Source organism: Macaca mulatta, chromosome 7 (genome assembly GCF_049350105.2).
Source record: "Macaca mulatta isolate MMU2019108-1 chromosome 7, T2T-MMU8v2.0, whole genome shotgun sequence".
In the NCBI taxonomy this organism is placed as follows: domain Eukaryota; kingdom Metazoa; phylum Chordata; class Mammalia; order Primates; family Cercopithecidae; genus Macaca; species Macaca mulatta.
In genome coordinates, this window is record NC_133412.1 from 43,004,283 (window position 1) to 43,031,665 (window position 27,383).

A 27,383-nucleotide genomic window follows, 5' to 3' on the forward strand; every position below is an offset into this window, starting at 1 on the left:
TTCAGTCTCCTTAGTTAGAAATGTACTTGGTTTCCTCCCACCTTGCATAGATGAAGGCAGTACTTCTTAAAAACTTCTATTAATGAAAAGTACAATAATCAAACTTTAAAATTTACAGCCAGCCATGGTGGCTTATTCCTGTAATCCCCACACTTCGGGAAGCTGAGGCAGGAGGATTGCTTGAGGCCAGCAGTTTGAGACCAGCCTGGGCAGCATAGTGAGACCCCATTTCTAAAAAAACAAAAATTTGCCAGGCATGGTGATGTGCACCTATATTCCCACTACTTGGGAGGCTGAGACAGAAGGATTCCTTGAGTGCAGGAGTTTGATGTTGCAGTGAGCTGTGATTGTGCCACTGCCCTCCAACCTGGGCAACAGAGCAAGACCCCTGTCTAAAAAAATAAAAAATAAAAATTTAATGGATAGTTTGTGTTGTAGATTAGACATAGCTGAAGAGAAAATTAGTGAACTGTTTGAGATACAGGAAGGAATATAGAGCACAAAAAGTAAATATACAGACATAATTTTCTTGAATTATAAGACTCGATATTATAATATTGTTAGTTCTCTTATTTACCTGTAGATTAAATACAGTTCCAATCACAGTCTAAAAACTTTTGGAATGTGAGGAGAAAATTCTGAAGTTTTTTGAAAAAACAGAGGGCCATCCAGGATAGTAGCATCATTTTCAATAGCTAAAATGTGCAAGCAACCCAAGTTCATCTACAGATGAATGGGTAAGAACGACTGTTATATACATACAATGGGATATTATGTAGCCTTAAAAATGAAGGAAACTCTCAAGTATGCCACAACATGGATGAACCTTAAGGAAACTATTCTAAGTGAAATAAGCCAGTCACAGAAAGTCAAATACTGGATGACTCTGCTTATATGAGGTAGTTAAAATAGTCAAAATCATAGAGACAGAAAGTAGAATGGTGTTTCCCAGGGGCTGGCTGAGTGGGGAGTTATTGTTTAATGGGTCATAGTTTCTTTTCTTTCTTTTTTATTCTTTTTTTTTTTTTTTTTGAGAGAGAGAGTCTCGTCCTGTTGCCCAGGCTGTAGTGCAGTGGCACGATGTAGGCTCACTGCAGCCTCCGCCTCCCGGGTTCACGCGATTCTCATGCCTCAGCCTCTTGAGTAGCTAGGATTATAGGTGCCCGTCACCACGCCTGGCTAATTTTTGTAGTTTTAGTAGAGACGGGGTTTCCCATGTTGGCCAGGCTGGTCTCGAACTCCTGACCTCAGGTGATCCACACACCTCAGCCTCCCAAAGTGCTGGGATTACAGGTGTGAGCCACTGTGGCCGGCAGTGGTTCATAGTTCTATTTTACAAGATGAAAAGAGCTGTGGAGATGGATGGTGATTATGGTTGCACAACATAATGAATGTATTTGATACCAATCAACTAAACACTTAAAAATGATTAAGATGGTAAAGTTTATGTGTATTTTTTTTTGGAGATGGTGTTTTGCTCTTTTGCCCAGGCTGGAGTGCAGTGGTATGATCTTGGCTCACTGCAACCTCCGCCTCCCACGTTCGAGCGATTCTTCTGCCTCAGCCTCCCAAGTAGCTGGGACTACAGGCGCTTGCCACCACGCCTGGCTAATTTTCGTATTTTTAATAGAGATGGGGTTTCACCATGTTGTCCAGGTTGGTCTCGAACTCCTGACCTCAAGTGATCTGCCCGCTTGGCCTTCCAAAGTGCTGGTATTACAGGCATGAGCCACCGCACCTGGCCGTTATGTGTATTTTACCACAATTTTTTAAATGGGGGAATAAAAAGCAAAGGGTTGAGAATATTCTCTAAAGAAGAACTCAAGTTGGGGACTTACCCTATAAGAAATCAAGACAGTATAAAGATTTAGTAACTAATACCATGTTGTATGGTACAAAGATAGTCACATAGACCACGCGAACAGAATAAAACCCAGAAACAGACAACCCATATATATATGAAGAATAGAGTGTCTATCGTATATTGGAATGTCTTGCCACAGTGAAAATGAGTGGACTATAGCCACATGCATCAACATAGATGAGTCTCTGGCCCATAACCCTGAGTAAGAAGCAAGTCACAGAATAATACATATAGAATGATTTCAAAAAGTTTTAAAACAGGCAAAATGAAACAATGTACTGTTCAGGAATACATACACAAGCAGTAATCCATAAAGAAAAGCCATGGGCCAGGCGCAGTGGCTCATGCCTATAATCCCAGCACTCTGGGAGGCTGAGGTAAGAGGATCACTTGAGCCCAAGAGTTTGAGCAAGCCTGGCCAACACAGTGAGACCCCATCTCTACAAAAAAATAAAATTAGCCAGTGTGGTAGTACAAGCCTGTGATCCCAGCTGCTTGAGAGGCTTCAAGTGGGAGGATTTCTTGAGCCCAGAAGTTCAAGGCTGCAGTGAGCCATGATTGTGCCACTGCACTCCAGCCTGGGTGACGGAGTGAGACCTTGTCTCAAAAACAAAAAAAAACATGGAATGATTAACACATGATAGTCGTTACTTATAGGGGTCTCACATTTGTAGTGCTCTATTTCTTAACTTGGATTATGTAAATTCAAATGTTTATTTGGCAGTATTCTTTAGACTGTGTTTGAACATGTGTGTGTATTTTAAGGAAACGATTTATGATATAGTTACACACACAAAATATTGTACCTATCTGGTCACAAAGACTGGTTTGGGCACTTTGCTTGTTCCAGAACTGGAGCAGGATTAAACTGGTAGAGCTCAGTCTTTTCTCTTTGCCTTGCATTTAGTGGGGTTAGGTTTCAGATAACACATTTGTATAACTTTACATATATTTTATTAACTTTTTTCTCTTTTGGGTCTTTCTAATAGCTCCTTGGAAGAAATTTTATTTTGTTTATCATCTTTGGCACCATGGAAGAAATGCAGAATAAAGCTGTGGTTTTCTTTGTGTTTTATTTGTGGAGTGCAATTGAAATTTTCAGGTGGGTAGAAATGCCAGGATGGTGTTTGAATGCTTCTCCCTCTTTGCAGCAGCTCTGTTCTTGAGGGAGTCATTGTCTTAGCCAGAGTCTCATTTGGTTTGGGACTAAGATTACATATGTGGAGAATTCTGGTTGCATCTATGTGCTCTGCAAAGTTGAGGCAGATTTTTTTATTTTTATTTTTATTTTTATTTTATTTTATTTATTTATTTATTTTTGAGACGGAGTCTCGCTCTGTCGCCCAGGCTGGAGTGCAGTGGCCGGATCTCAGCTCACTGCAAGCTCCGCCTCCCGGGTTCACGCCATTCTCCTGCCTCAGCCTCCCGAGTAGCTGGGACTACAGGCGCCCGCCACCTCGCCCGGCTAGTTTTTTGTATTTCTTAATAGAGACGGGGTTTCACCGTGTTAGCCAGGATGGTTTCGATCTCCTGACCTCGTGATCCGCCCGTCTCGGCCTCCCAAAGTGCTGGGATTACAGGCTTGAGCCACCGCGCCCGGCCGAGGCAGATTTTTTTAAAGCCGTCATTGGATCATAATACCAGACCGGATACTAGGGAGCAGAAGAGGAGAGCCAGAGAAAGGGAAGACTCATCTTACTATGACTTCAGGATCTTGCAGTCTTGGAAAGAGAGGACCCATCCACATGGAAAAATTATTGAAAGGGCTGAAGAAACATGAGGTTGAAGGAGCAATCCAGGTTGGATAGAACTAGTTTAAGACTAAATTTAAGAGATGATAGAAATGAATCTTATACTACAAGATTATTGAAGTTTGAAATGGCCTCTAACCTAATTTTCCCATTCTCGGTTGTTAGTAGAATAAATACCTTTTAAGAAATGGATCTAGTTAAAGTAGATGTATTCTTCTTTACCAGATCATACACACTCCATATTTCTTCCCTTTCAGTCAGCTGGAGCAAGGATTTTGCAAATGAACTCTTCAGCTCCAGGTTTGGTGGTATTTTGACAAAGTTGCTAGTTGAGAGGGGGAACAGGCCATAGCAGCCTTAAATTGTGTCTTAACCATGGTCTGTGTCCCATGGCACCCAGTGTACCCTCTAATAGCCTTAATACAAAGGTAAAACAGATTATAGGTCCTATGTTTTTCAAATCAGACAGGTAATGTGCTGATGTAACAAGGTTTGAGGGAAGCACATCTCACACAGGAGAGCGAAAATCCAATTATCACACTTATGAGCTATAAAAGGATCAGATTATGGGTCCTTAATGCAATGTTTACTGTTTGAGAAGGAACATTTCTTTTCTCAAGGGATCTCTTTTAAAATAGAGTATGTCTGATTCTAGATTAGAGGTCTTTTGTATACTTTAATTTTGCTAACAACTCACTTATCCAGAAATAAAGTATCTAATATCCTTACCTACTGGGAATGTAGATCAGTACTAGGAATAAAGCCAAACAACGTCTGAGTATCCAGTCCCTATACTGAAAAAAGAGGGTTCCTTTGAGACCTAAACTTAGTCTGCCATTAAAGAGAGTTCACATCCTTTGAAAATTTAGGGCGTAGTGTGACAAGTTTATGGGTTGATAGCCAGCTTTATAATTCTGTTCTGAAGAAACCATGTGTGGTTAACTGAGAAATATAATTCATCTATTTAAATGATATTCTAAGGTCGCATTCAGAACCTGAAGCGCCTTTTCACGTTGGAATCACTTATTTTCAATAGGTACTCCTTCTACATGATGACGTGCATTGACATGGATTGGAAGGTGCTCACATGGCTTCGTTACACTCTGTGGATTCCCTTATATCCACTGGGATGTTTGGCGGAAGGTACTCTCAGGGACTCTTAGCTTTCATAGCTTAGCTCCAGAGGGTGCCCAGAGGCTGAGAGACCAGTCCTTTCTTCCCCGGCCTTAGTCCGATAAATGGAAGTGTTGGACTTTTCAGGGATTTCTTTGCATGGGCTTCCTTCCATAATACTCCTGGTACCCAGACTGTTCCAGAAAAGTAGCTCATTTTGTAACATTGGAAAGCCTGGTGGTCCTGTCCTGTATGTTTCCCATTTGTATGATGCTTTTAGTATTCCAAAGGGGATTCTTACTGACAACTTTATTTTATTCTGACAAACATCTTGTACATAAGTCAGCTAGGGATTTTTCTCTCCATTTTATAGAATAGAAGAAGCCCACTGCCATGACTTCCTCATCTGTCTCTCTGTTGACAGGTTGGAGGCTGATCTCTTAGAAAACTAGGGGAAAAAAAGAAGAGGCATGAGCTTTCTGTACAAAGGGAGGAGGAAGCCTTTCTAGCACACCCAGAACTGAAACTTCAGAGTATTAGGGCTGGAAGTTTCTGTCATTAGATGTGACTGTTTCATTTGCTTCTAACAAGTTCTTGTTTCTGTTTTCAGCTATCTCAGTGATTCAGTCCATTCCAATATTCAATGAGACAGGACGATTCAGTTTCACGTTGCCATATCCAGTGAAAATCAAAGTTAGATTTTCCTTTTTTCTTCAGATTTATCTTATAATGATATTTTTAGGTAAGTATTGATTCTGTAATACAGACTTTTTCTTGTCACTTCTTAGAGAGTAGAAATAAGTCATTCAGAAATGTAAAAGTCCATATGAAAATTCTTTTGGGATAGAATTAGAGAATGATTACTTTGCAAAAACAGACCCACTAGGGGAATATGCTATGGTAAGGAAATATTTTTCTAAATCTCCAGTGGTTAAAGTATGTTCTTTAAGTGCTCTTGGTGATTGGGAATAACCATAAGATATTTCTTGTTTAAAACAATGTAAGGGGATAGGCATGGTGGCTTACGCCTGTAATCCCAGCACTTTGGGAGGCTGAGGCTGGCGGATCACGAGGTCAGGAGTTCGAGACCGGCCTGACCAACATGGTGAAACCCCATCTCTACTAAAAATACAAAAATTAGCTGGGCGTGGTGGCGGATGCCTGTAATCCCAGCTAATCAGGAGTCTGAGGCAGGAGAATTGCTTGAACCCGGGAGGCAGAGGTTGCAGTGAGCTGAGATTATGCCATTGCACTCCATCCTGGGCAACAGAGCAGGACTCTATCTCAAAAAAAAAAAAAAGTAAGGAGCTCTTTTAAAATAGACTAAGAAGCTCCCACTATTACTAATTTCAGTAGCACATTCCTCATCCAGAGTTTATAGAGGTGATAAGACAGCTGGCAGCAAGGAAGGGAGAAGGGAATAAAGGCCTCTGAGCAGCCAAGGGTTGTCGTAAAGTCTTCCACCTCACAGTAGGAAAGTTCCCTGCTCCTCATGGAAAACCTGCTGACTTATTAATTTATGTTTATATAAAATCATAAATTCATGCCTTACTTTATAAAAACTAAGAACAGAAGGGAAAAAGAAATAAACCTAAATTATTACAAATACGACAAATTTAAAAGGTTTCCCAACTATAAGGATTTTTTTGTTGTTTTTGTTAAATTTTTTTTAGAGGCCGGGTATGGTGGCTTATGTCTGTAATCCCAGCACTTTGGGAGGATGAGGTGGGCAGATCACTTGAGGTCAGGAGTTCAAGACCAACCTGGCCAACATGGCAAAACCCCATCTCTACTAAAAATACAAAAATTAGCTGGGCATGGTGGCGCATGCCTGTAATTCCAGCTACTTGGGAGGCCGAGGCAAGAGAATCGCTTGAACCCAGGGGGCAGAGGTTACAATGAACTGAGATTGTGCCACTGCTCTGCAGCCTGTGTGACAGAGCGAGACTCTGTCTCAAAAAAAAATTTTATTAGTAATCAATATTTGGTAATTTCTAAATGCAACTATACATGATTCTATCCATATTATCTATATTCTATACGTAGATGTGAAAATACATACATTCTTATATGTAGGTTAAATACAATTTGAGAAAAACAAGTAATTTTTTCCCTTTAAGAGCAGACTGTTTAATACTTATTGATTTGAATATGACAACTAAGAATATAAAAAGTCAGAATGAAAGGAATTTTGTCATTAAATATATTGAGAGGAGAAAACACTGATTATCATACATAGAACTTTACATGTTTAATGATAAGACAAGCTCCTAACTATAAGGACTTTTTAAAGTTTTGATACATTTTAGTGGTAATTTATATATATTTCCTTGCTTTATTTCACAAAAGACTTAAGGTAGCCCTAAATAAATATAACTGTCCAGTCTTCTAGCCATAGAAGGATGCAACAAGTGTATTAGTTCTCTATTGCTGTGTAACAAATGACCCCAAAACTTAGCAGCTGAAAACAATAAACAGTTATTATCTCACATAGTTTCCGAAGGTCAGGAAGCAGCCTGGCTGGGTGGTACTGGCTCAGGGTCTCATGAGGTTTCAGTCAGGCTGTCAGCTGGGGCTGCAGTTTCTGTAGACTTGACTGGGGCTGGAGGATCTGCTCCAAGCTCACTCTTGTGGCTGTTGACAGGAGGCTTCGGTTTCTTGCCATAGCCCCTCTCCATATGGCTACTCATGGCATGGCTTCCCCCACCCAGAGCAATTGGTTAGAGAGAGAGAGCCAGAAGCCATAGTGCCTAATCTCAGAAGTGACAAACCATCACACAGACCAACCCAGTATAACATGGGAGGGGACTACACAAAGGTATGAAATAACGGGAGGTAGAGGTTGTTGGGATCGTTGTTGCGGCTTGCTACCCTGGACAGTGAGAGGAAGACCATGCAAGGTAAGCCCAGGAAGCGAGAAAGCCCAGTGGTCTTGGTCATTTAGTGTTGGGGGAGGAGAGACTTACACCATAGTGTTAGGAGCCCCTTAGTGTACCAGTGTATGGCAGATGTACAGTTAAATAGTATACATTGTAGGCCCACGTCATTTGCAAAAGGTTAACGTCTACTTCTTTTTTTCTATTTCAGCAAAGGGTATAATCCATTTAAGAAAGATTGCCAACCAAAACTATTAAAATGTTTTGCCCTTGAAGAGAGGAACCCTCAGTTCAGAAAATGTACTCATTAAAGACAGCTTTTTACCTTTATTACTGTATAAATTCAGTATAACTAGGCCCCATGAAATGGGCATAAGATAGAGAGGAATAAATATTGGAAAGACATTTAAAATACTTTAGTAAACAGGGTAGAGGGGTGGAAATATTTTAAAGTGCATTGCCTTACTATCTTTCTTTGTGTTGTTTATATTGTTGTACACTCTAATTTGCAAGATTTTATGTTCATACCTAGTTTGCTTATAATAAATACATAGTTGCTCTTTTCTTATTATTTAGAATGAAGTAAATCCTAAATTCACATTTATAATTTTGAAGCAGCACAAACAGCTAGTTAACATTTGTATCTAGGTCAGAGGACTTTTCTTTCAGTTTTTTTTTTTTTTTTTTGGTGAGACAAAGTCTTGCTTTGTCGCCCAGGCTAGAGTGCAGTGGCACAATCTTTGCTCACTGCAACCTCTGCCTCAAAAGTTGAAGCAATTCTCTTGCCTCAGCCTCCAGAGTAGCTGGGATTACAGGCACCTGTCACTATGCCTGGCTGATTTTTGTATTTTTAGTAGAGATGGGGGTATCACCATGTTGGCCAGGCTGGTCTCGAACTCCTGACCTCAGGTGATCCACCCACCTTGGTCTCCCGAAGTGCTGGGATTACAGGCGTGAGCCACTGTGCCTGGCCATGTTCTTGAGAAGCCTTGAATTAAAAATTAGGTTGTTTCTGCACTTTAGATTTCTGCATTTCATTGTATGTAAATTTTACTGTAAAAGAAAGAATATCGAACTATACCTATGTGAAGAATTGGGTGGGTGAGGTATATTGATATCCGAAACCGAACATTGAAGTGCATAAAAAATGAGATGGCTGAAGAGATAAATAGATGAATAGGGATGTGATACAGCCAGTATAGTAAAAAGCAGTAAATCTAGGTGTTCACTGTACAATGATTTAATCTTCTGCGTGTTTGAAAATTTTATAAGGAAAAAAATATGTTTTAAACCCACTGGGAGGCTGGGTGTGGTGGCTTATGCCTGTAATCCCAGTACTTTGGGAGGCCAAGCCGGCCATATCATTTGAGGTCAGGAGTTTGAGATCAGCCTGACCAACATGGTGAAACCCCACCTCTACTAAAAATACAAAAAATTAGCCAGGCGTGGTGGTGGACGCCTGTAATCCCAGCTACTCAGGAGTCTGAGGCAGGAGGATTGCTTGAACCTGAGAGGCGGAGGTTGCAGTGAGCTGAGACCGTGCCACTGCACTCCAGCCTGGGCGATGGAATGAGACTCTGTCGCAAAAATAGTAAGAAATAAATAAACACACTGGGGAAAAATTGGTTTGTGTCTATTGTTAATTTGTTCTAAGTTGTACTCCTTCCTGAGCCGCTGCAATGAGCTTTTTGCTGTGGGATATGACAGACAGCTAGATACTGTCCCTGCCACAAGAGCTTCTGGTTATAAATAGACAAAGACTCTAATTTCTAATTGACCTCTTTTCTTTTTCAGGGTTATACATAAATTTTCGTCACCTTTATAAACAGCGCAGACGGCGCTATGGACAAAAAAAGAAAAAGATCCACTAAAAAGAAAGATTTAGATGGCTTCTTGCCAGTTTGAGCCTAATGTGATTCTTACAGTTTTACCTTCTTGTACCAATGTAAAAGTTTTTTTAATGTTAAATGATTAAATTCTCAGTGAGGCTATCTTCCTTTTCCCCAGTAACATTCCTGAATTTACTGTTATCTTGTTGTAGTAATTGCATGACATGGATTCCTGATATCTGATGAGAGGTTCATTCTTGTGTATTCAGTTAATGACACCAAAAGGCTCAGCCCACCCCAACCCTGTCTCATGTTCAGTCTGTCTAATTCATGCCAGAGATTGTTTTTTCAAAAAGTGCTTTATCCCTACAATGTACTGACGGTTCTTACAGTTGAGATTTGTTCTTTTCAGCTATTGCTTGTGAAAAAAAGCAAGACTATGTCACTCTATAGAAGACTGTTAAAGTGACTCAGGCAGGACTTAATTATTCTGTACCTAAGGGGTTACTTGTTTAGTGGGATGGCATTGACTTTTTGAAAGTGAAGTAGACTGAGTCATTGATAAAACATTTCTAAGAGTGGGGCTCGAGAACATGTTTTACATGTGACATCCTTTGGCTTAACAACATCTATTATTGTAGTGCTCAGTAGTGTGGGCATTGAAGAGGCACAGAATGCTTTGAAAGAAACTAATCAGAATCTTGGAACATCATGATCATGCCATTCTTAAGTAAATAACTATTTTCAACACTGAAGAAAAGTGAAACATTATTTAGAAAACAATGAGATTATAAGTTCCAAACTCAGCCAGGAATGTGGCTCACACCTGTAATCCCAGCACTTTGGGACACCTAGGTGGGAGCATCACTTGAAGCCAGGAGTTCAAGACCAGCCTGGGCAACATAGTGAGACCCCTATCTCTACAAAAAATAAAAATATTAGCTGGGTGTGGTGGCACACACCTGTAGTCCCAGCTACTCAAGAGGCTGAGAAGGGAGGATCCTGAGCCCAGGAGGTCAAGGCTGCAGTGAGCCGAGATTGCCACTGCACTGCAGCCGGGGTGACAGTGGAAGATCCTGTCTCAAAAAAACCAAACCACACACACACACACACACACACGGTCCAAATGGTAGCAGGGATCCAAAGGGAACACAATATGTAGATCAAACTGGCAGTAACACCGTGTACAGCCTTTGACAAACTAGAAACATTAGAGTAGGCCAAACACACCTCCAAACTGTCTTAGGCTGTGCACAAACACAAAAAATGGCAACCTTCCATCTCCTGCACTGGCTGAGTCCATTTACTTGTATATTTGTTCTAGTGAGTGGTGAGTGAGTGATGGGACTACATTTTTTGCATAGACCTCAAAAATAACTTCATTCTGCTGCTGTTCATTTGGCTTTTTAAAACCCATCTGCCATAGAACACTGAAAACAGAGAGAACTTTGGGGTGAACAGCGCTGATCCTTTAACAAAGATTTCTGGCAGGAAACTCACAAAAAGGAGAACTGAAAATTTAGACATACAGTTGGCCATTGTAAAAAACATCAGTTTCCTCTCATACATTCCAAGTAAACCAAGTAAAATAAGTGTTGGAGTAACACTTGCATAGAAGAATTTAAGGAGTGATAGCTCTTTCTGTTCTGCCATTCCCAACATTCCTGGGGGAAAGGAGACTCAATGAGTTAATACTATTTCACTGAGCCCAAGATGGAAACTTGGTTTGATCTAAAACATCTGATTAACATAGGCTAGCTGATTTCTTAAAAATTCGTTGCATTGAAGGATAGTTTGCATGTCTGTAACACCTGTCAATACTTGTTCGTATTGATTTCTGATATTCTTGCAGCTGACTATGTGTAATTGGGCAGATCAGCTTTGCAGTAGATTATGCTGCATCGTCGTGGCAAATTCTGTATTCTTAGTGATTGTTACAAACCCCTTTATTGCTGTCTGAGAAAGTGAAAGATTGTGTATTTCTATTAAAACATTTACAATCAAAATTCTAATGACTGTGCTTAAAGATAATTTAGTCTAGTGGTTTTCTGTTAGTGATAAAGTCCTTTGTTCAGGCAAAATATTATGTAGCAGTTCAGCATGTTAAACCAAAAACAGTTGCTCTGGTTGAAGCCTGAGAGTTACAGGGAAGGTGGTGCAACTGAAAAACACTGATGATGTAGACAAAGCCTCAAGAAGTTGCCCAAAGTCATAATGCTAGCTGGCAAATTGGAACCGTAATTAACTTTGGAATCAGTGATCTGTCAGGATTATCTAGCTAGAACCTTGCTTAGGCAATGAGGCCTAATCACTGTCAGAAATAAGGAAACCTCATGATTTATGAATCTATGCCACTTAGAAAGTTGAAATTAAAGTGATAAGACAGACCAAAAGACAAAGGTCTTAGTTTCATAGTGAAACCATTTTATAGAAAATCAAATATTTTGTTGTCATTGAAAAAAAACCTGGAAGAAATAGGACTCATTTTACACATTAATGGTTGCTCTTTAAAAGTTAGAATCTCAAGAGACACCAAAAGCACCTAAGAGTTATCACCACATTTTGCCCAAGTTCTAAGGAAAGTTCTGAAACTTAGTGGTGGTGTGTTTGTACTCAGCAAGCTCCAGACAGTCTGAGTTGCTCATTCCATGAACAGAAGCTTGAAAATGCCCTATACAGTTGAGATATAAACTGGAGAGAAGAGGTGAAGCTTTCAGGAAGCCAGAGAGCCCTTGCCGGTCAGGTTTCCTGAGGAAGGCAGGGGTGCTCTATGCTCATCAGTCCTTCAAGCCTCTCAGGAAATGTGCCCATCATGGGAACAGCAGCTATCTTCCAAGCTTAAAAATTATGAGTCCCAGGAAGTTAAAGCCCAACCAGCCAACCATCTTCACATCCTTCTCATACTAGTAGAGTCATTCAAAACAGCACATGGTGCTTCTGAGGCAGCCTCAGGAAGGTCTTTGGGTGGCTCTTCCAGAGGTGAACATACCGGAAAGGTTTTACCTAAATCATTTTCAGTTGAAAGAAAAAAGAAGGAAAGCTCCAAAAGTCAGTTTCAAATTCTTTCAGTGCTGCTCCCAGAGAAGTCCGTGTGCAAAGGTGTGATGTTCTGGTCATAAGCGGCATACTCAGAGGTGCCGGTACTGGCCAGTTTGAGCTGCTGGGCAGCATGGGTCAGCTGGAATGCAGCATCAGGGTGGGCTGTGTCAGGCAGCAGTGTGCATTCCCTTTCCAGCATATCAGCCACCCCTTTCAGCAGGTCCAGGAAACCAAAGGCTAGAGCGGCCTTTCGCAAACGGTTCAGCTCCTGAAACAAGACAGAAAATCACCAATGCTCCTGAAATGTGTTCTCAACACATACTTTCTAAGTGCTCAGCTTAGAAATAAGTTCTCCTTGACTGAACTTCAGGGAGCAATTTTCTATGAGAACAAATGTTTATTTAGGGATGCCAGTAACAAGAATGTGATGGTTTTACTGGGAAGTGGTTCCTCTGCAGGTGACCAGAAGCTGGCTAAGGAAGACAGTGAGCTGAATGAAACAACGTCATCATCACAGTTAATGAGCATTTATGCCACACGTGGTAGTCAGCACTTTGCATCCATCATTTCATTACTCCTAACTTTAAGAAGGGGTACTTTCCCCTTGTTACTTAGGTATGGAAAAGACTTGCCCTCAATCTGAAAAGGCTCTTAACCCCACTGTGGCAGGGCCTCAGACTAAGACAATAAACAGGCTCAGAGGAGGCCCTGGAGGAGTCAGAGTGGAAACACCAACAAAAAGAAAGGCTGGTTAGTGATAGAAGCAGATAAATAAGAAGTGCCCCAACAACCCCTTAGTGGAGTGGTCTGAGCAAGTTGTGTAGCCTCTCTGGGTCTCAAAGACCTCATTTATAAAATGAGGAGAATAACCCCTTCCTTACCCACTGCAGGGGCTGAAGCAGTTTCTCTAGGCTCTTTTGAGCTCTAATATGTAGAATGGTATAAAACCAGAAAAGAGAAATGGGCTCTCTGACTTATCTTTCTACTATCATTTGTTTAAAAAGCGGAAAGTTAAGAAGGCCAAACAAGTGTGTCATCATGAGTAAATAGCTGATGACTGTAGGAAGCTCTGCAGGGAGGATGGACTGCATGGATTATGGGCTTCAGTTAGGGAGGGGCCTGGCTGGCTGAGAAGCTCTGCAGTTGAACTCTGATTAAAGCTGTTTTATTTCACCAGCTTACTACTTAATTAGGTTTGAAGACAACAGTGACATAAAGGTAATGAGATAACACCCAGACAAAGTAGCATGTATCTTCTCCCGTTAAGATGCTAGCCTGAGGCTGGCTATGTGTGCCGATATTTTAGAATTAGAAAGCTACGACACAAATGACATGCTTTATGCTGCACTTAATTTAATTCCAGCCAAACACCAGAACAATAGGGGAGAATCAAGGAGCAAACCTAAATGTTCCCCACTCTACCCCACCCCCTGTAACTTAATAGTCTCTTCACCAATGGTTCTGGATCAGCTACATATGATTCTGGAGGGCCATCTCCTCTGCAATTCATAAATGTGTAATGTCAGATGTCATTCCTAGAAGCAGATTCTCTGGTGCAATAAGAATGTTCTGGGGTGACTGGGTGGGGTGGCTCATGCTTGTAATCCCAGCACCTTTGGGAAGGCGAGGCGGGTGGATTACCTGAGGTCAGGAGTTCGAGACCAGCCTGGCCAACATAGCAAAACCCCATCTCTACAAAAAAATACAAAAATTGGGCCTGGAACGGTGGCTCATGCCTGAAATCCCAGCACTTTGGGAGACTGAGGTGGGCGGATTACCCAAGGTCAGGAGTTCAAGACCAGTCTGGCCAACATGGTGAAACCCCGTCTCTATTAAAAATACAAAAATTAGCCGGGCATGGTGGCACACACCTGTAATACCAGCTACTTGGGAGGCTGAGGCAAGAGAATTGCTTGAGCCCAGGAGGCAGAGGTTGCAGTGAGCTGAGATCATGCTACTGCACTCCAGCCTGGCTGACAGAGTGAGACTCTGTCTCAAAAAACAAACAAACAAAAATTAGCTGGGCGTGGTGGCACGTGCCTGTAGTACCAGCTACTTGGGAGGCTGAGGCAGGAGAATCACTTGAATGCGTGAGGCGGAGGTTGCAGTGACCCAAGATCTCACCATGGCACTCCAGCCTGGGCAACAGAGTGTGACTCCGTCTCAAGAAAAAAAAAAAAAAAAAAGAATGTTCCGGACAATTCCCCATCCAGGAAGCCACATACATTGGTTGCCTGGGGTTGGCCTGGATACCCATATAGGAGTGATGAGGAGAGTTCAGGGCTATGACCCACAGGTCCTCTCAGCTGCTTCCATCAGTCATTCATTCACAGCAGCCCCAACACAGAAAAACCCTCTGCCTGTACAGAATGAGGCCATTTAAACCCTTCTAATTTTTGGATTTTAGGGAAGGAACAGACCTATCACTTTTACTGAGTTTATTTGAAAAAACTGAGGCCCAAGTCACACATCTCTAATGCCTGCCCATATTCACACTGCCATCTCACAGTTCTACTATTATGAACCATATATTTGAGGTACCTCCTCTTCCACTATATTCTAACTGTCTCACCTTATAGAATGTCTGTGTTTTTTCAGGTAGTTTCCTTGCATTTCTTAAAATCTTCTGTACATCTGTCTATTAAGGGTAAAAAAAAAAATCCAACATTAGAATTCTGTGGTAAAAAGGGGAAAAATATAAAAGAATGGATCTAAATGTTTAAAGAAATGAAAATGAGAACACAGCTACAATGTCAAGATGAGGATCCCTTCTGTGTTAATGTCAGTTCAACATTAGTAAAGCACTCCCTCCTTCAAAAGGCTTGATAGTAAAATAAATCCCCTGACAGAAACAAACTTGCCTCATAAAAATGTACCCAGTAAACCCATACATCTATCACCAGAACAAAGACCATTCAATGGGGAAAAAATAGTCTTTTCAACATTTGGTGCTGAGACAACTGGATATCCACATGCAAAAGAATAATGTTGGACCCTTACATAATACCATATACAAAAAATTAACTCAAAATGGATCAGAGACCTACATGTAAAAGCTAAAACTATAGAACTCTCAGAAAAAACAGGGGCCAGGTGCAGTGGTGTGCCCCTGTAATCCCAGCTACTCAGGAGGATGGCTTGAGGCCAGAAGTTTGAGACCAGCTTGGGCAACACAGTGAGATGCGTTTCTCAAGGGAAGAAGAAAAAGAAAACAAAGAAATCTTTATGACCTTGGATTTGGCAATGATCTCTTAAGACAGCAAAAAGCACAAACAACAAAAGCAAAAAACAAAATTTGACTTCTTCAAAACCAAAAACTTTTGTGTATCAAAGGACACTATAAAGAGAGTGAAAAGATAACTCACAAAATGGGAGAAGATATTTGCAAATCATATCTGCTAAGGATCATACTATCTAGAATATATAAAAAAACCCAACAACAAAAAGACAAACCCAATTAAAAAATGGACAAAGAACTTGAGTATATACTTCTCCAAATAATATACACAAATGGCCAATAAGCACGGGAAAAGATGCACATTACTAGTCATTGAGGAAATGCAAAGACACAGACATACCACTTCACACCTACTATGATAGCTATATGATAATAATAAAAGGAAAACAACGAGTATTGGTAGGGATGTGGAGAAAGTGGAACATTTATACACTACTAGCAGGAATGTAAAATGGTGCAGCTACTGTGAAAGAGTGTGGCAATTCCTCAATAAGTTAAGCAGAATTGCTGTCTGACCCAGCAAACCCATTCCCATTAAAATACATACCCAAGAGTATTGAAAACAAATATTCAGACAAAAACTTATACATGAATGCTCGTAACAGCATTATGCACAATAGCCAAAAGGTAACCCTAATGTCCATCGACTGAGGAATAATCAAAATGTGACACATACATATAGACATATGGAATATTAGCCATAAAAAGGAATGAAGTACTGATACGTACTACAACATGAATAAACCTTGAAAACATCATGTTAAGTACAAGAAGTCAAACACAAAAGGCCACAAATTGTATGATTCTGTTTATATGAAATATCTAGAATAGGTAAGTCCATAGAGACAGAAAGCAAATGAGTGGTTGCCGGGGCCTGGGAGAAGGAATGTGGAGTGACTTTTCTAATGGGCAGAGGGTTTCCTTTTGAAGTGATTAAAATGTTCTGGAACTAGAGAGTGGTGATGGTACACTGTGAATGCACTAAATGGGACTGAATTGTGTACTTTAAAATGGTTGAAGATACATTTTATGTATATTTTACCAGAATAAGTAAAATAAACCCAAGAACAAAAGAATTTTTTTCTATAGTAGTCAAGATTCAAACAAAAAAATTTTAAAAAATAAGAAAAGCTCAGCTATAACTGGTGGTGAAAGTGGTTCTAATATCCCTCTGACAAGGAAGTACTGGGCCAGGGACATCAGCAAAATAGAAGACCCCGATTTTCCAACAAAGAGGCCCCTGACACATTAGCCTTGGCAGGATGTGGTTCAGTCTCCATGGAAAGGGGGCTCAGAGACTGTGCAGTCAACAGAAACTACTTTTGTTGTCCAAATGGACTGACTGTGTCTTCTCATTTGGTTTAAGTTGAACTTACTGGAGGAACAAATATAATAAAGGTGCTCAAAGGAGAAAAAAGTTTCAGTAAGTGATTTTTAAAAACAGGTATAAATGACTTTTTGTTGATGAAAGGAGAAATGTTCCTGAATACCTTGCCTGAAAGCATCATTCTTTGATAATCATATTATCATAGCTTCCTATGAAAGTGTTTTTGTGGAATATAATTCTATGGATTGAGTTCTACTGAAGGGATGGAAGAAATATCGTTATGAAGACTTTTACATCTTTTCCAAAACTGTTGTTAAATACCCATTATGTTATTTAATGCCTCACCATATAAAAAATTTCACACTAAAATTCAATGCTAGGAAAATATGTCTCTCTAGACAAACTGACAAATGTCCTTTTTTCAGACACGAACAACTGACCTTGTCAACAGGAAGCTCAGAGCCAAAATGCTCATGTAAAATTATCATTTTGCCTTGGGTTCCTGGCACAATTGTCCTCCTTCTTCCTCTAGGATTCTTATTGCTCTAAATTTTGTAAAAAATGATTTTGCTATATACATGTTTTACTGTAGGGCATCTCAAATCCCTTTTGGAAATAATGACAAACATTAGAAGTAAATGAATTACTAAGTATCAAAGGAAAAGAAAATCAAATAAAATGCTTGCCTGCCTACCCAAATGCCTCCTGTCCCCAGTGGAAAGCAACATAAATGGTAATGTTACCTGCAGGCCGCTGGGTTTGATCCAGACGGTCACATTCTGGGCATAACTGCGTTTGTTTTTGGGCTGCAGGGGGAATGGGCTCTTATTGTCATCCTCGCCATAAGGGTTTTCTTTAGCATCTTAAAAGAAAAGACATTCTTGAAATGACATCTGGCAAAACACAATCAGTTACATTTCCAATTAGACTAGAAGCTCTTTGAATCACTCAATCTTTGATATCCTATCACTTTGTTAATTAAGAAAATCCATTAACTTCAGTCAGGTTGGAGAACCTGTTCTCAACAGAAAGCCACTGATGTAGGAGGCCCATTTAAGTGAAAAACAGCTTAATGTTTTTAAAGAAACAAGCTTCACTTATCTGATTTATAAATTAAGGTCAAAGAATAAAACAAATACATATTTAAAAATATATATATACACATACATACACACAGACACACACATATATACTGCAATTCTATATAGTCTAACCCAGTGCTCTCCCACTGAACTTTCTGTATGACGGAAATGTTCTCTATCTGTGCTGTCTAATATGGTAGCTACTAACTACTGAGCACTTGACCTGTGGCTAGTGTGACTGAGAAACTGAATTTTAAATTTTATTTAATTTTAATTAAATTTAATGTGGCCAGTAGCTACTGGATTAGAGAGCACAGGTCTAGGCATTAAAATAATTAAAAAGGAAAACTATATATAGCCAAATTAAGGCAAAGGGCAAGACAAGAAATACTTTTATTGGTGAAGCATACCCCAATATGGCTTTTTAGTTTATTGCTTCCAAAAATGTAAAGCCATGTTGGTTTTATAGCTACATGAACAAACAGGGTTTGTCTCTGTACCTGCTTCCTGAGCCTATGAAACTGCCACAAACTTATAAAGCACGCATACTTCTAATGGTGTATTTGATCTTTATTATTATTACCACCTTCTGGTATAGACAGATCAGGAGTCATTTTCCTACAAGTTCAGAGAACTTAAATCCCTTGCCCAAACGTTCATGGTGAAAAATGTAATTAGACCAGTCTGTCTAACTGAGCCAGACATTCTCTACCCTGGATTTGGTCATTAACTGAAACACCTTGATACTGGCCCAACACTTCCTTTGCCAACTCTCCTCAGCCCTGACTCCTCCATAAAACACTGGCCCAACTCTCCGGACATATCTCCATTAATATTTGTCAATATATAAACCTTCTGAGTCAGGCTAAGGTCCTATAAGTCCTTTCCCACACAATAGCTCATTTCCAACTTTCCTGCTATTTCTATTACTCCCCACTGTCTAGAATGTTCTCCCTTCTCATTCACTCATTTACTTATTCACTTATTCATTCATTATCTATAGTAAGACCCCGCTACGTAGCAAGCACTGTGCCAGGAATTGTGCCTAGAGAAAATACTTTTCAGCCTCAAGGAACTTACAGAATAAAGAATATTTATTAAATTCCAACTAGATGCCAGATACTTTACATATTCAACTTCTCTCTTTACAGCAACTCTAGAGTGAAGATGTTATTAGTCCCATTAAAGATGAGGAAACTAAGGCACAGAGAGGTTGGATTTATATAAGGTTTCACAGTGACTCAGTTGGGCCTGTTTCCAAAGCCAACACTTTTTCCACCATTCAACACTGCCATTCCTTACCTGTCCAAACTTACCTACCTATATTCCAAGTCCAGATCCTATCTTACCCCTTCCATGAAATTGTTTCAAGTTTTTCTGGCAGATAGTGGCTTTTCTTAGACCCTTTTATCCCCTAGCACTTAGTATCACTACCAAACATTTCAACATCTAATCAGAGCCTATTTTGTACTGTCATTAGTTGTCTGGAGCCTATATGTGGTAACTAACTGGCTTAGGAGACAGGAAATATTACATTTATGAAAGAAGAAATAAAAAATATGATAGTATAAACAAAAAATAAAAATTATAAGATAAATTTGAAGATACAGAAGACAGAAAAAATTTAAAAAATGGGAAAATGGGCAGAAAGAGATAGAAAATTACAAATACAAATCACAAATATATGTTTCAGAAAAGGAGAACAGAGAATACAGAAAGAGGAAATCAAAGAAATAATTGATCTTCCCAATACTGAAGAACATGAATTGCCAGACGGAAAGGGTCTACTGAGTGCCTAGCAAAATGAATGAAGAGACCAACATTCTGAAATTCAGAACACCAGGGATACAAAGAAGATCACCGAGGAATATGGAGAAAATACAGTTCAGGGTCAAAGGTCTTTGAGTCACCATGGCACTAACTTTCCGTAGCAACACTGGACTCCAGAAGAGACAACAGAGTAATGCTTCAAAACTCTGAGGGAAAATGACTTATGACTTCCAACTTAGAACTCAATTCCTAACCGAACTATCATTAAGAATAAAGAATGAAATAAACATATATATATTTCCAAAATACACAAGATTTCAAAATATTTACTTCTCATGTATCCTTTTTTTCAGGAGTTGTTGTGAACAGGACATCCATAGGAGAGATGTAAAGGGGAGACTCAGGACGACACCTATGCAACAGGTCTGGGGAATAACCATACCATTTATGAAGCAGGAGGATGGGAGATGATGCTAAGAAAAAAAAGGAAACTGATAAAATACCTGAAAAATGTATTTTACTTAGGGAGGAATTAGTCAGTTATATAGAAAACAAGCAAAGAAAAAAAAATAGCTGGGACTGAGCTAGGGGACAAAAAGCTGCAAAAACAAAGGAAATATAAATTGGTATACCACATAGCTTAGTTTTAAATAACATTTACATCATCTAACAAGGACTGAATACTGATTTAACCAAAAAGAACATTATAACTATATTGGGAGGATAGGAGGAGGGAAAATGTGCATCTTGTGTAGGTGGGTGGGAGATGGCAGTGTTAATAGAGCTAAATACTCATCCTTTAAAAAGTCAAAAAATGGCATCTAAAATGGGGAAAAGGGCTGGGTGTGGTGGCTCACGCCTGTAATCCCAACAGTTTGGGAGGCTAAGGTGGAGGATTGCTTTAGCCCAGGAGTTTGAGACCAGCCTTGGCAACATAGTGAGACCTTGTCTATATAAAAAAATCAAAAAAACTAGCCAGGCATGGTGGCATGCACCTGTAGTCCCAGCCACATGGGAGGCTGAGGTGGGAGGATCACCTGAGAGGTCAAGGCTGCAGTGAGCCAAGATTGTGCCACTGCACTTCAGCCTGGGTTACAGGTTGAGACCCTGTCTCAAAAAATAAATAAAAAAAAATAAAACAGGAGGCTGGGCATGGAGGCTCACACCTGTAATCCCAGCACTTTGGGAGGCCAAGGCAGGCGGATCACTTGAGGTCAGGAGTTTGAGACCAGACTGGCCAACATGGTGAAACCCCGTACCTACTAAAAATACAAAAATTAGCCAAGCGTGGTGGTGGGCACCTGTAGTTCCAGCTACTGGGGAGGCTGAGGCACGAGAATTGCTTGAATACAGGAGGCAGAAGTTGTAGTGAGCTGAGATCACACCACTGCACTCCGGCCTGGGCAATAGAGCGACATCTCAAAATAAATAACCAAAATAATAATAATAATAAAATGGGAGAACCCCTGACAGAACTAGGGACATACCTACATTATTTAGAAATGTAAATAAGGCTGGGCACGGTGGCTCACACCTGTAATCCCAGCACTTTGGGAGGCCGAGGCAGGAGGATTACTTGAGGTCAGGAGTTTGAGACCAGCCTGACCAACAACATGGTGAAACTCTGTCTCTACTAAAAATACAACAATTAGCCGGGCATGGTGGCTTGTCCCTATAGTCACAGCTATTAGGGAGGCTGAAGCAGAAGAATCGCTTCAACCTGGGAGGTGAAGGTTGCAGTGAACCAAGATCGCACCACTGCACTCCAGCCTGGGCGACGGAGTGAGACTCTGTCTCAATAAAATAAAATAAAATAAAATAAAATAAAAATAAATAAATAAATAAATACCAAAAGAAACAAATACATTTTAAAAAGTAGTTGTCTCTAGGAACAGAACTGGGAGTAGGAGGGATTGGTACAAACAATAGTGCTATTTGCATGTTTTGCTCAACAACCCTCTGAGGTAGGTTTTATTATTAATTGTTATTTGTTATAATTCCAATTCTAAGACTGCTGTGAGAGTTAAATGATATGGTACCCTCATTATGTCCAGCACAGTGCCTAGCACAAAGTTAAGTTCATTATAATATTAGCTATTATTATCCACACTGAAAAGCGGAACAGACCAAGAAGGAGGAAAAAACAACATGAACACAGGGTAGAATGAACAGCAGTTCAACTGGAATGAAGAACAACTGTAACAAGCCAAGTGTTGCTACATTGGAAGCCAGATCAGAAAGGAGTCTGAATGCTACTACCATCTTAGATTATAGATATGCATCTTTGGTGAAAACCATCACAATAGTCTAGTCGGACGTTGGCAAACTTTTTCTGTGAGGGCCAGACAGGTTGGAGTGCAGTGGTGCAATCAGGCTTCACTGCAGCCTCTGCTTCCTGGGCTCAAGCGATCCTTCCACCTCAGCCCCCTGAGTAACTGGGACCACAGGTGCACACCACCATGCTGGGCTAACTTTTGTATTTGTGGTAGAGATACAGTTTCGCCATGTAGGCCAGGCTTGTCTCAAACTCCTGGACTCAAGTGATCCACCTGCATTGGCCTCCCAAAGTACTGGGATTACAGGCATGAGCCACCATGCCTGCCTGAATATTTATCATTTCTTTGTGTTGTGAATATTCAAAATCCTCTCTTCTAGCTTTTTGAAAATATATGCTAAATTATTGTGAGCAATATTCACACTACAATGCTATAGAGCACTGAACTTATTCCTCCCTAACAGCTGTAATTTTGTATCTGTTACCTCTCCCTATTCTCCTCTCCTCACTACCCTTCCCAACCTCTAATGACCATGATTCTAGATTCTACTCTCTACTTCTATCTCATTTTTGTTTAGCTTCCATATATAGGTGAGAACATGTGGTATTTATTCCAAATTTATTTTTGTACACAAAAACTCAAAATTTGTGAACCACTGCCCTGAGCGATCTCCCTCATTCCCACCATTTTAACTATTTGTGATAGCTTTACAACCTAAAATTTAATCTCCAACTCTGCCCTCTCTCCTCAACTTCAGACTTCTACAGAATTGTCTCTAGGCACCTCCACCTATATCTCATAGGCACAAACTCAACATAAACAAAATACGTTCTTCCCAAATTTACTCTTCTCTCTCTATTATCTATTTCAACTAATAGTACTACCTTTCACCCTGCAGCCCAGGTCAGAAACCTGGGATCATTTTTAACACTTCTCTCTCCTTTATTTTCAAATCCAAACGTTATTGATCCTACTTCCTAAATGTATTTTACCCCCAGTTATTACCACGGTCTGGCTCTCATCTTCACATTTCCAGGACTAACACCGTAACTTTCAGCCACAGGTCCTTGCCTTTTCAAATCCACACTCCACAGAGATATCTAAATACAAATTTCTTATCTCTCACTTGGATTATGGCCATATTGTACAACTGCAGGGGGCACCAGCCCCTAAAATATAGTTTGCTAACTGGTATCCCCCTGTTCTCACTGTAGCCAGAAGGATCTGATCACATTACTCCTCTTCAGTGGCTTCCCAGTATCTGCAAGATAAATTCCTGGTTCTTCACATTTCAGACAAGGCCACTCTAGCTACTACCAATCTCCAATCTACCATCTGCCCCTCCCACACCCACTCTCACATTTTGTGCTGCAGTTCCTTTTCTTTGTGTAGGTGTTCTGTTTGCCCAGGATGCCCTTTCTTCCCTTCATTAGCTTAGCAAGTTCCTCCTTTTCTTCAAAACTCAACTAGGGTATTTCTCCTCTGTGAAGATTCTCCTGAGTCCTCTAGGCAGAGCTCATCATCATCTCCTACAGGCTAACTCTGATTTGTGCCAGTCTGTGATCATTCCACTTTCCACTAGACTTTGAACAACTCCAGCTAACTCTTTTATCCCCTAGGCCTGGCACGGAACAGGTTGCTTGGTAGATGTTCCTGAAATTGAAATGGGCCCAAATGAGTCAAAGATGACTCTACAGTTGGAACCTGAGTAGCTAGTGGCACAAATGCCTTAATCAAAAGGAGGAGGAAAATCAGAAGGAGGAATAGTTTGAGGAGAAACGAGTGCGGGACAACAGGTCTGTAACAAACAGCTGAGCTTGAGACTGTGATAGAATATTCAGGTGGAGAGATCCAACTAGGAACTGGAAATATGATATGCAAATTCTGGGGAGAGATCAGGTGAGACCAGAGCTACAGATTTGGGAAATGTGAAGTTATTACAGCTGATAAAATAACCAAGGGAGAAGAATAACCAAAGAGAAGAAGGCAAAGAACAACATGTTGGAAATCATGAGGCAAGGGAAAGAAAAGACAAAACAAAGACAAAAAGAAAAGTCTGCCAAAGAAAAAGTCAAATAGGTACCAGAAGCAATGTCAGGAAAGCTACAGAAAAACAGTTTCAAGAAGGAAGGATTACATTATCTAGGAATGACAGGAAATTACTTGAGTTGAACTATAGTACACCAAAAAATTATGGAGATTAGCTTTTCACTCTAAGCCACTGAAGAGTTTATTTATTTAAAGCAATCTAAATGTTGATTTCTCCCGAGCTGTAAAATTCAGGAGTTCAAACATCAAACTCTCTTCAAGTTTTCCATGTACACATCCAGCATCATCTGAGACCATGGCATACTAGTAAGGGAGATGAGTCAGTTCTCTGACTCATCTCTCACAGTCAGAGATGTCTCTGCACAGTCAGAGACATTGAGAACAGCAGAATGAAACAAATGAAACAGCAGAATGAAAACAAAGTCAAGATAACAAAGTCAAGATAAGTACAAGAATGAAACAAATGAACAGCAGAATGAAACAAATGAAACAGCAGAATGAAAACAAAGTCAAGATAAGTAAAATCTGATCTGGATTATACCTGAAATAGGACCCAATTGTGCCATTTTCCCTAGCCATGGGAGAGGTTCTGGGCCAGGCTCAAAGAGAGACATCATGAGGTTTGATTTCTTCTTGCTGTCAGCTTGGGAGTAGAGCATTCCATGCCATTCAGGACTAGATGGAGAGAAGACAGAAGATCAGAAGAACATCAAGCCGGAGACTGTCAAGTTAAATAAGTCTAGCCTGTATTTTTCTCTTGAGAGACACAGGCTTCAGCTTTGAAATTAGGCACTTTACTTTTACCAAAGCCAAATCCTAAACCTGAAAATGCATACTGCTCTCCCCTAATATTTCCATTCTTCTGGGATATTTATTATTATTCAGGTAAAATTACGTGGATATGGAAATCAAAAGCAGTCTTGAAAGAGAAAAAACAAATCATAAAGAGTAGCAAGTAGCTGGAGAGGTGATGAGGAGGGGTAAAGGCTGTGACCTATAGGTCCTGTCAGCTGCCTCACTAAGCCACTCACAGCAGCACCAAGAGAAGCCCTTCTACCACAGGGCACAAGGCCATCATCCTGTTCTGTAAGAGAGACTCTGTCCCCAGTTTCTCAAAGGGTCCCAAATGATTCTCATATTCAAACCAGTACAAGTAGCTTGGGTGCCAAGAAATATAGCAGACTAATACCTAGTAAGATCTGCATTCCTCTTTTTGGACCAGATAATTTTAACTGTAGCAGAAATGGAGCCATGCTTCCTTTGATTAATCCTAACCTCTTGATCTAAACCAGCCAACCCCAGGTAGTGGCCAAAATGATCAGGGACCTCCTCTTTTCTAACAATATGTATTATAGAAAGGGAAATAGATGGTTTTGCAGATTTTGAGACTTCAGAAAATGTAAATGCAGATTTTGAGACTTCAGAAAATGTAAAAGCTAATGGGGTTTCCTCACAGGGAAGGAACACAGCAGAATGATTATGAGGCTCTGGAGTCAGAATGCATGGGTAAGAATCATGGCTCTTTCATTACTAGCTGTGTGACCTTGGGCAAGTTCCACAACCTCTCTAAGCCTCAGTCTCCTCATCTATAAAATAGGGATAATGCTGATACCTCCCATATAGTGTTGTTATGAGGGATTAAATGTGCTAACATATGTAAAATACCTAGAGAAGTGCCTGGCACATAATAAAATGCTCAATGTTATCAGCATCTTTTTTTTGTTTAGTTCTATCCCCTCATTTTATAGATGAGGAGTCTGTGAATCTTGCCTAAGATCCTAAAGCAAGTTAGCATTGCTATAACCAGAACCCAGGTATTCTAGATAGGATTAGAAATAGGAAAATTGAGAAAGGATATAAAATAAAAGCAACATAATTAAAAGGCTCACTCCACACTTCTTCTAGGGAATGATTAAAAGAGTAGTTTAGAAGGTAATAGCAGCTGGGCACTGTGGCTCAATACCCATAATCCCAGCATTTTGGGAGGCCAAGGTGGGAGGATCCTTGAGCCCAGGAGTTCAAGACCAGTCTGGGCAATACAGTGAGACCCCACTTTTATAAATTAAAAAAAAAAAAAAAAATTAGCCAGGTATGGTGGTGCACACCTGGGTCCTGGCTACTTGGAAGGTGGAGATGGGAGGATTGCTTGAGCCTGGAGGTTGAAGCTGCAGTGAGCCGTGATCATGCCACCGTAACCCTGGGGGACAGAGCAAGATCTTGACTCAAAAAAAAAAAAAAAAAGGAATGTAGTAGCAGGTGAGAAAGTGTGGCAGGAAAAGGAAAAAGTGACAAGGACCTTTCTATTTCTTTCAGAAAAGTCTGCAAAATACTTCACTTTGTAAAATGATTTTCCCTTTCATTCAACCAAATGTAAACAAAGTCTCCTACCCTAATTGAACAATCGCTACCATTCCTTCCACTTTTAGGCTACCATGGAGCAGGACACAAAAGTTGGGTATTTTGCCTGCAATCTGATTGGCTGAATTTTCATCTTCATTGTCATCAGTGATGCCAGTACCCACCTCATCACCTTCTGTGAAAAAAAAGAGATAACAGGTCAGACTGAAATTACCTACAAAAACCCCAAACCCCAATTTATACTCTTGGATGTTTCTAGCCTTTAAGGGATAGTGTAGAGTTCTAAGGGAATATTATAACACAGGAAAAACTCATTCCAGTTTTCCCATGTCTACATAAAAGTCAGTTTCCACACATTATATGAATTCCATTTATATAAAACATCCAGAATAGGCAAATCTATATATAGAGAAAGGATATTAGTGGTTATTTGGGGTAAGGGAAATGGGGGGAGGTGTCTGGGAGTTGACAAAGGGTACAGGGTTTCTTTTTGGGGTTATAAAAAAGTTCTCAAATTGATTGTGGTGATGGTTGCACAACTCTGCAAATATACTAAAACCCACAAACCACTTTAAATGGGTGAAGTATACGGTATGTGAATTATATCTCAGTAAAGCTGCTGCACACACAAAAATCCATTTTCCACCACTAGGATGTTTAGTTAGATGCTATCTGGAAGCTTCAGGCACCCATTTAAACAGAATTAGATACAGAGATGTCAAGTATATTCATAACCAACAGGCTTAGGGCAGCACATGCATGTGAGTTCCCAAAGATAAACAATGATTACTCTATAAGCTTCTTGACTGGA

At 40.2% G+C, this 27,383-nt stretch overlaps 2 protein-coding genes and 1 non-coding gene across 6 annotated transcripts in view; 1 reads left to right on the top strand and 2 right to left on the bottom strand.

The window, feature by feature from the left end:
• The window catches only part of HACD3 (3-hydroxyacyl-CoA dehydratase 3), a 48,078-nt gene extending 37,801 nt beyond the window's left edge, over positions 1 to 10,277 (top strand). Inside the window, 4 exon segments of the mRNA NM_001266546.1 lie at positions 2,854 to 2,966; positions 4,652 to 4,758; positions 5,339 to 5,470; positions 9,399 to 10,277. Of these exon segments, the coding sequence (NP_001253475.1) occupies positions 2,854 to 2,966; positions 4,652 to 4,758; positions 5,339 to 5,470; positions 9,399 to 9,475 (429 nt within the window). The 3' untranslated portion in view covers positions 9,476 to 10,277.
• Positions 4,075 to 4,175, bottom strand: LOC114680051 (small nucleolar RNA U13). The gene has a single exon (XR_003732125.1). It is a non-coding gene; the product is annotated as a small nucleolar RNA U13 (small nucleolar RNA).
• Positions 10,278 to 11,836: 1,559 nt separating the features above from the next.
• The window catches only part of INTS14 (integrator complex subunit 14), a 34,042-nt gene continuing 18,495 nt past the window's right edge, over positions 11,837 to 27,383 (bottom strand). For all 4 annotated transcript variants that reach the window (XM_015142517.3, XM_015142514.3, XM_015142518.3 and 1 more), the window contains exons 8-12: positions 26,603 to 26,747; positions 24,756 to 24,889; positions 17,781 to 17,899; positions 15,045 to 15,110; positions 11,837 to 12,740 (exon numbers count right to left, since the gene is read on the bottom strand). In XM_015142517.3, coding sequence (XP_014998003.2) covers positions 12,489 to 12,740; positions 15,045 to 15,110; positions 17,781 to 17,899; positions 24,756 to 24,889; positions 26,603 to 26,747 — 716 coding nt within the window. In that variant the 3' untranslated portion in view covers positions 11,837 to 12,488. The remainder of the gene's footprint in view (positions 12,741 to 15,044; positions 15,111 to 17,780; positions 17,900 to 24,755; positions 24,890 to 26,602; positions 26,748 to 27,383) is intronic.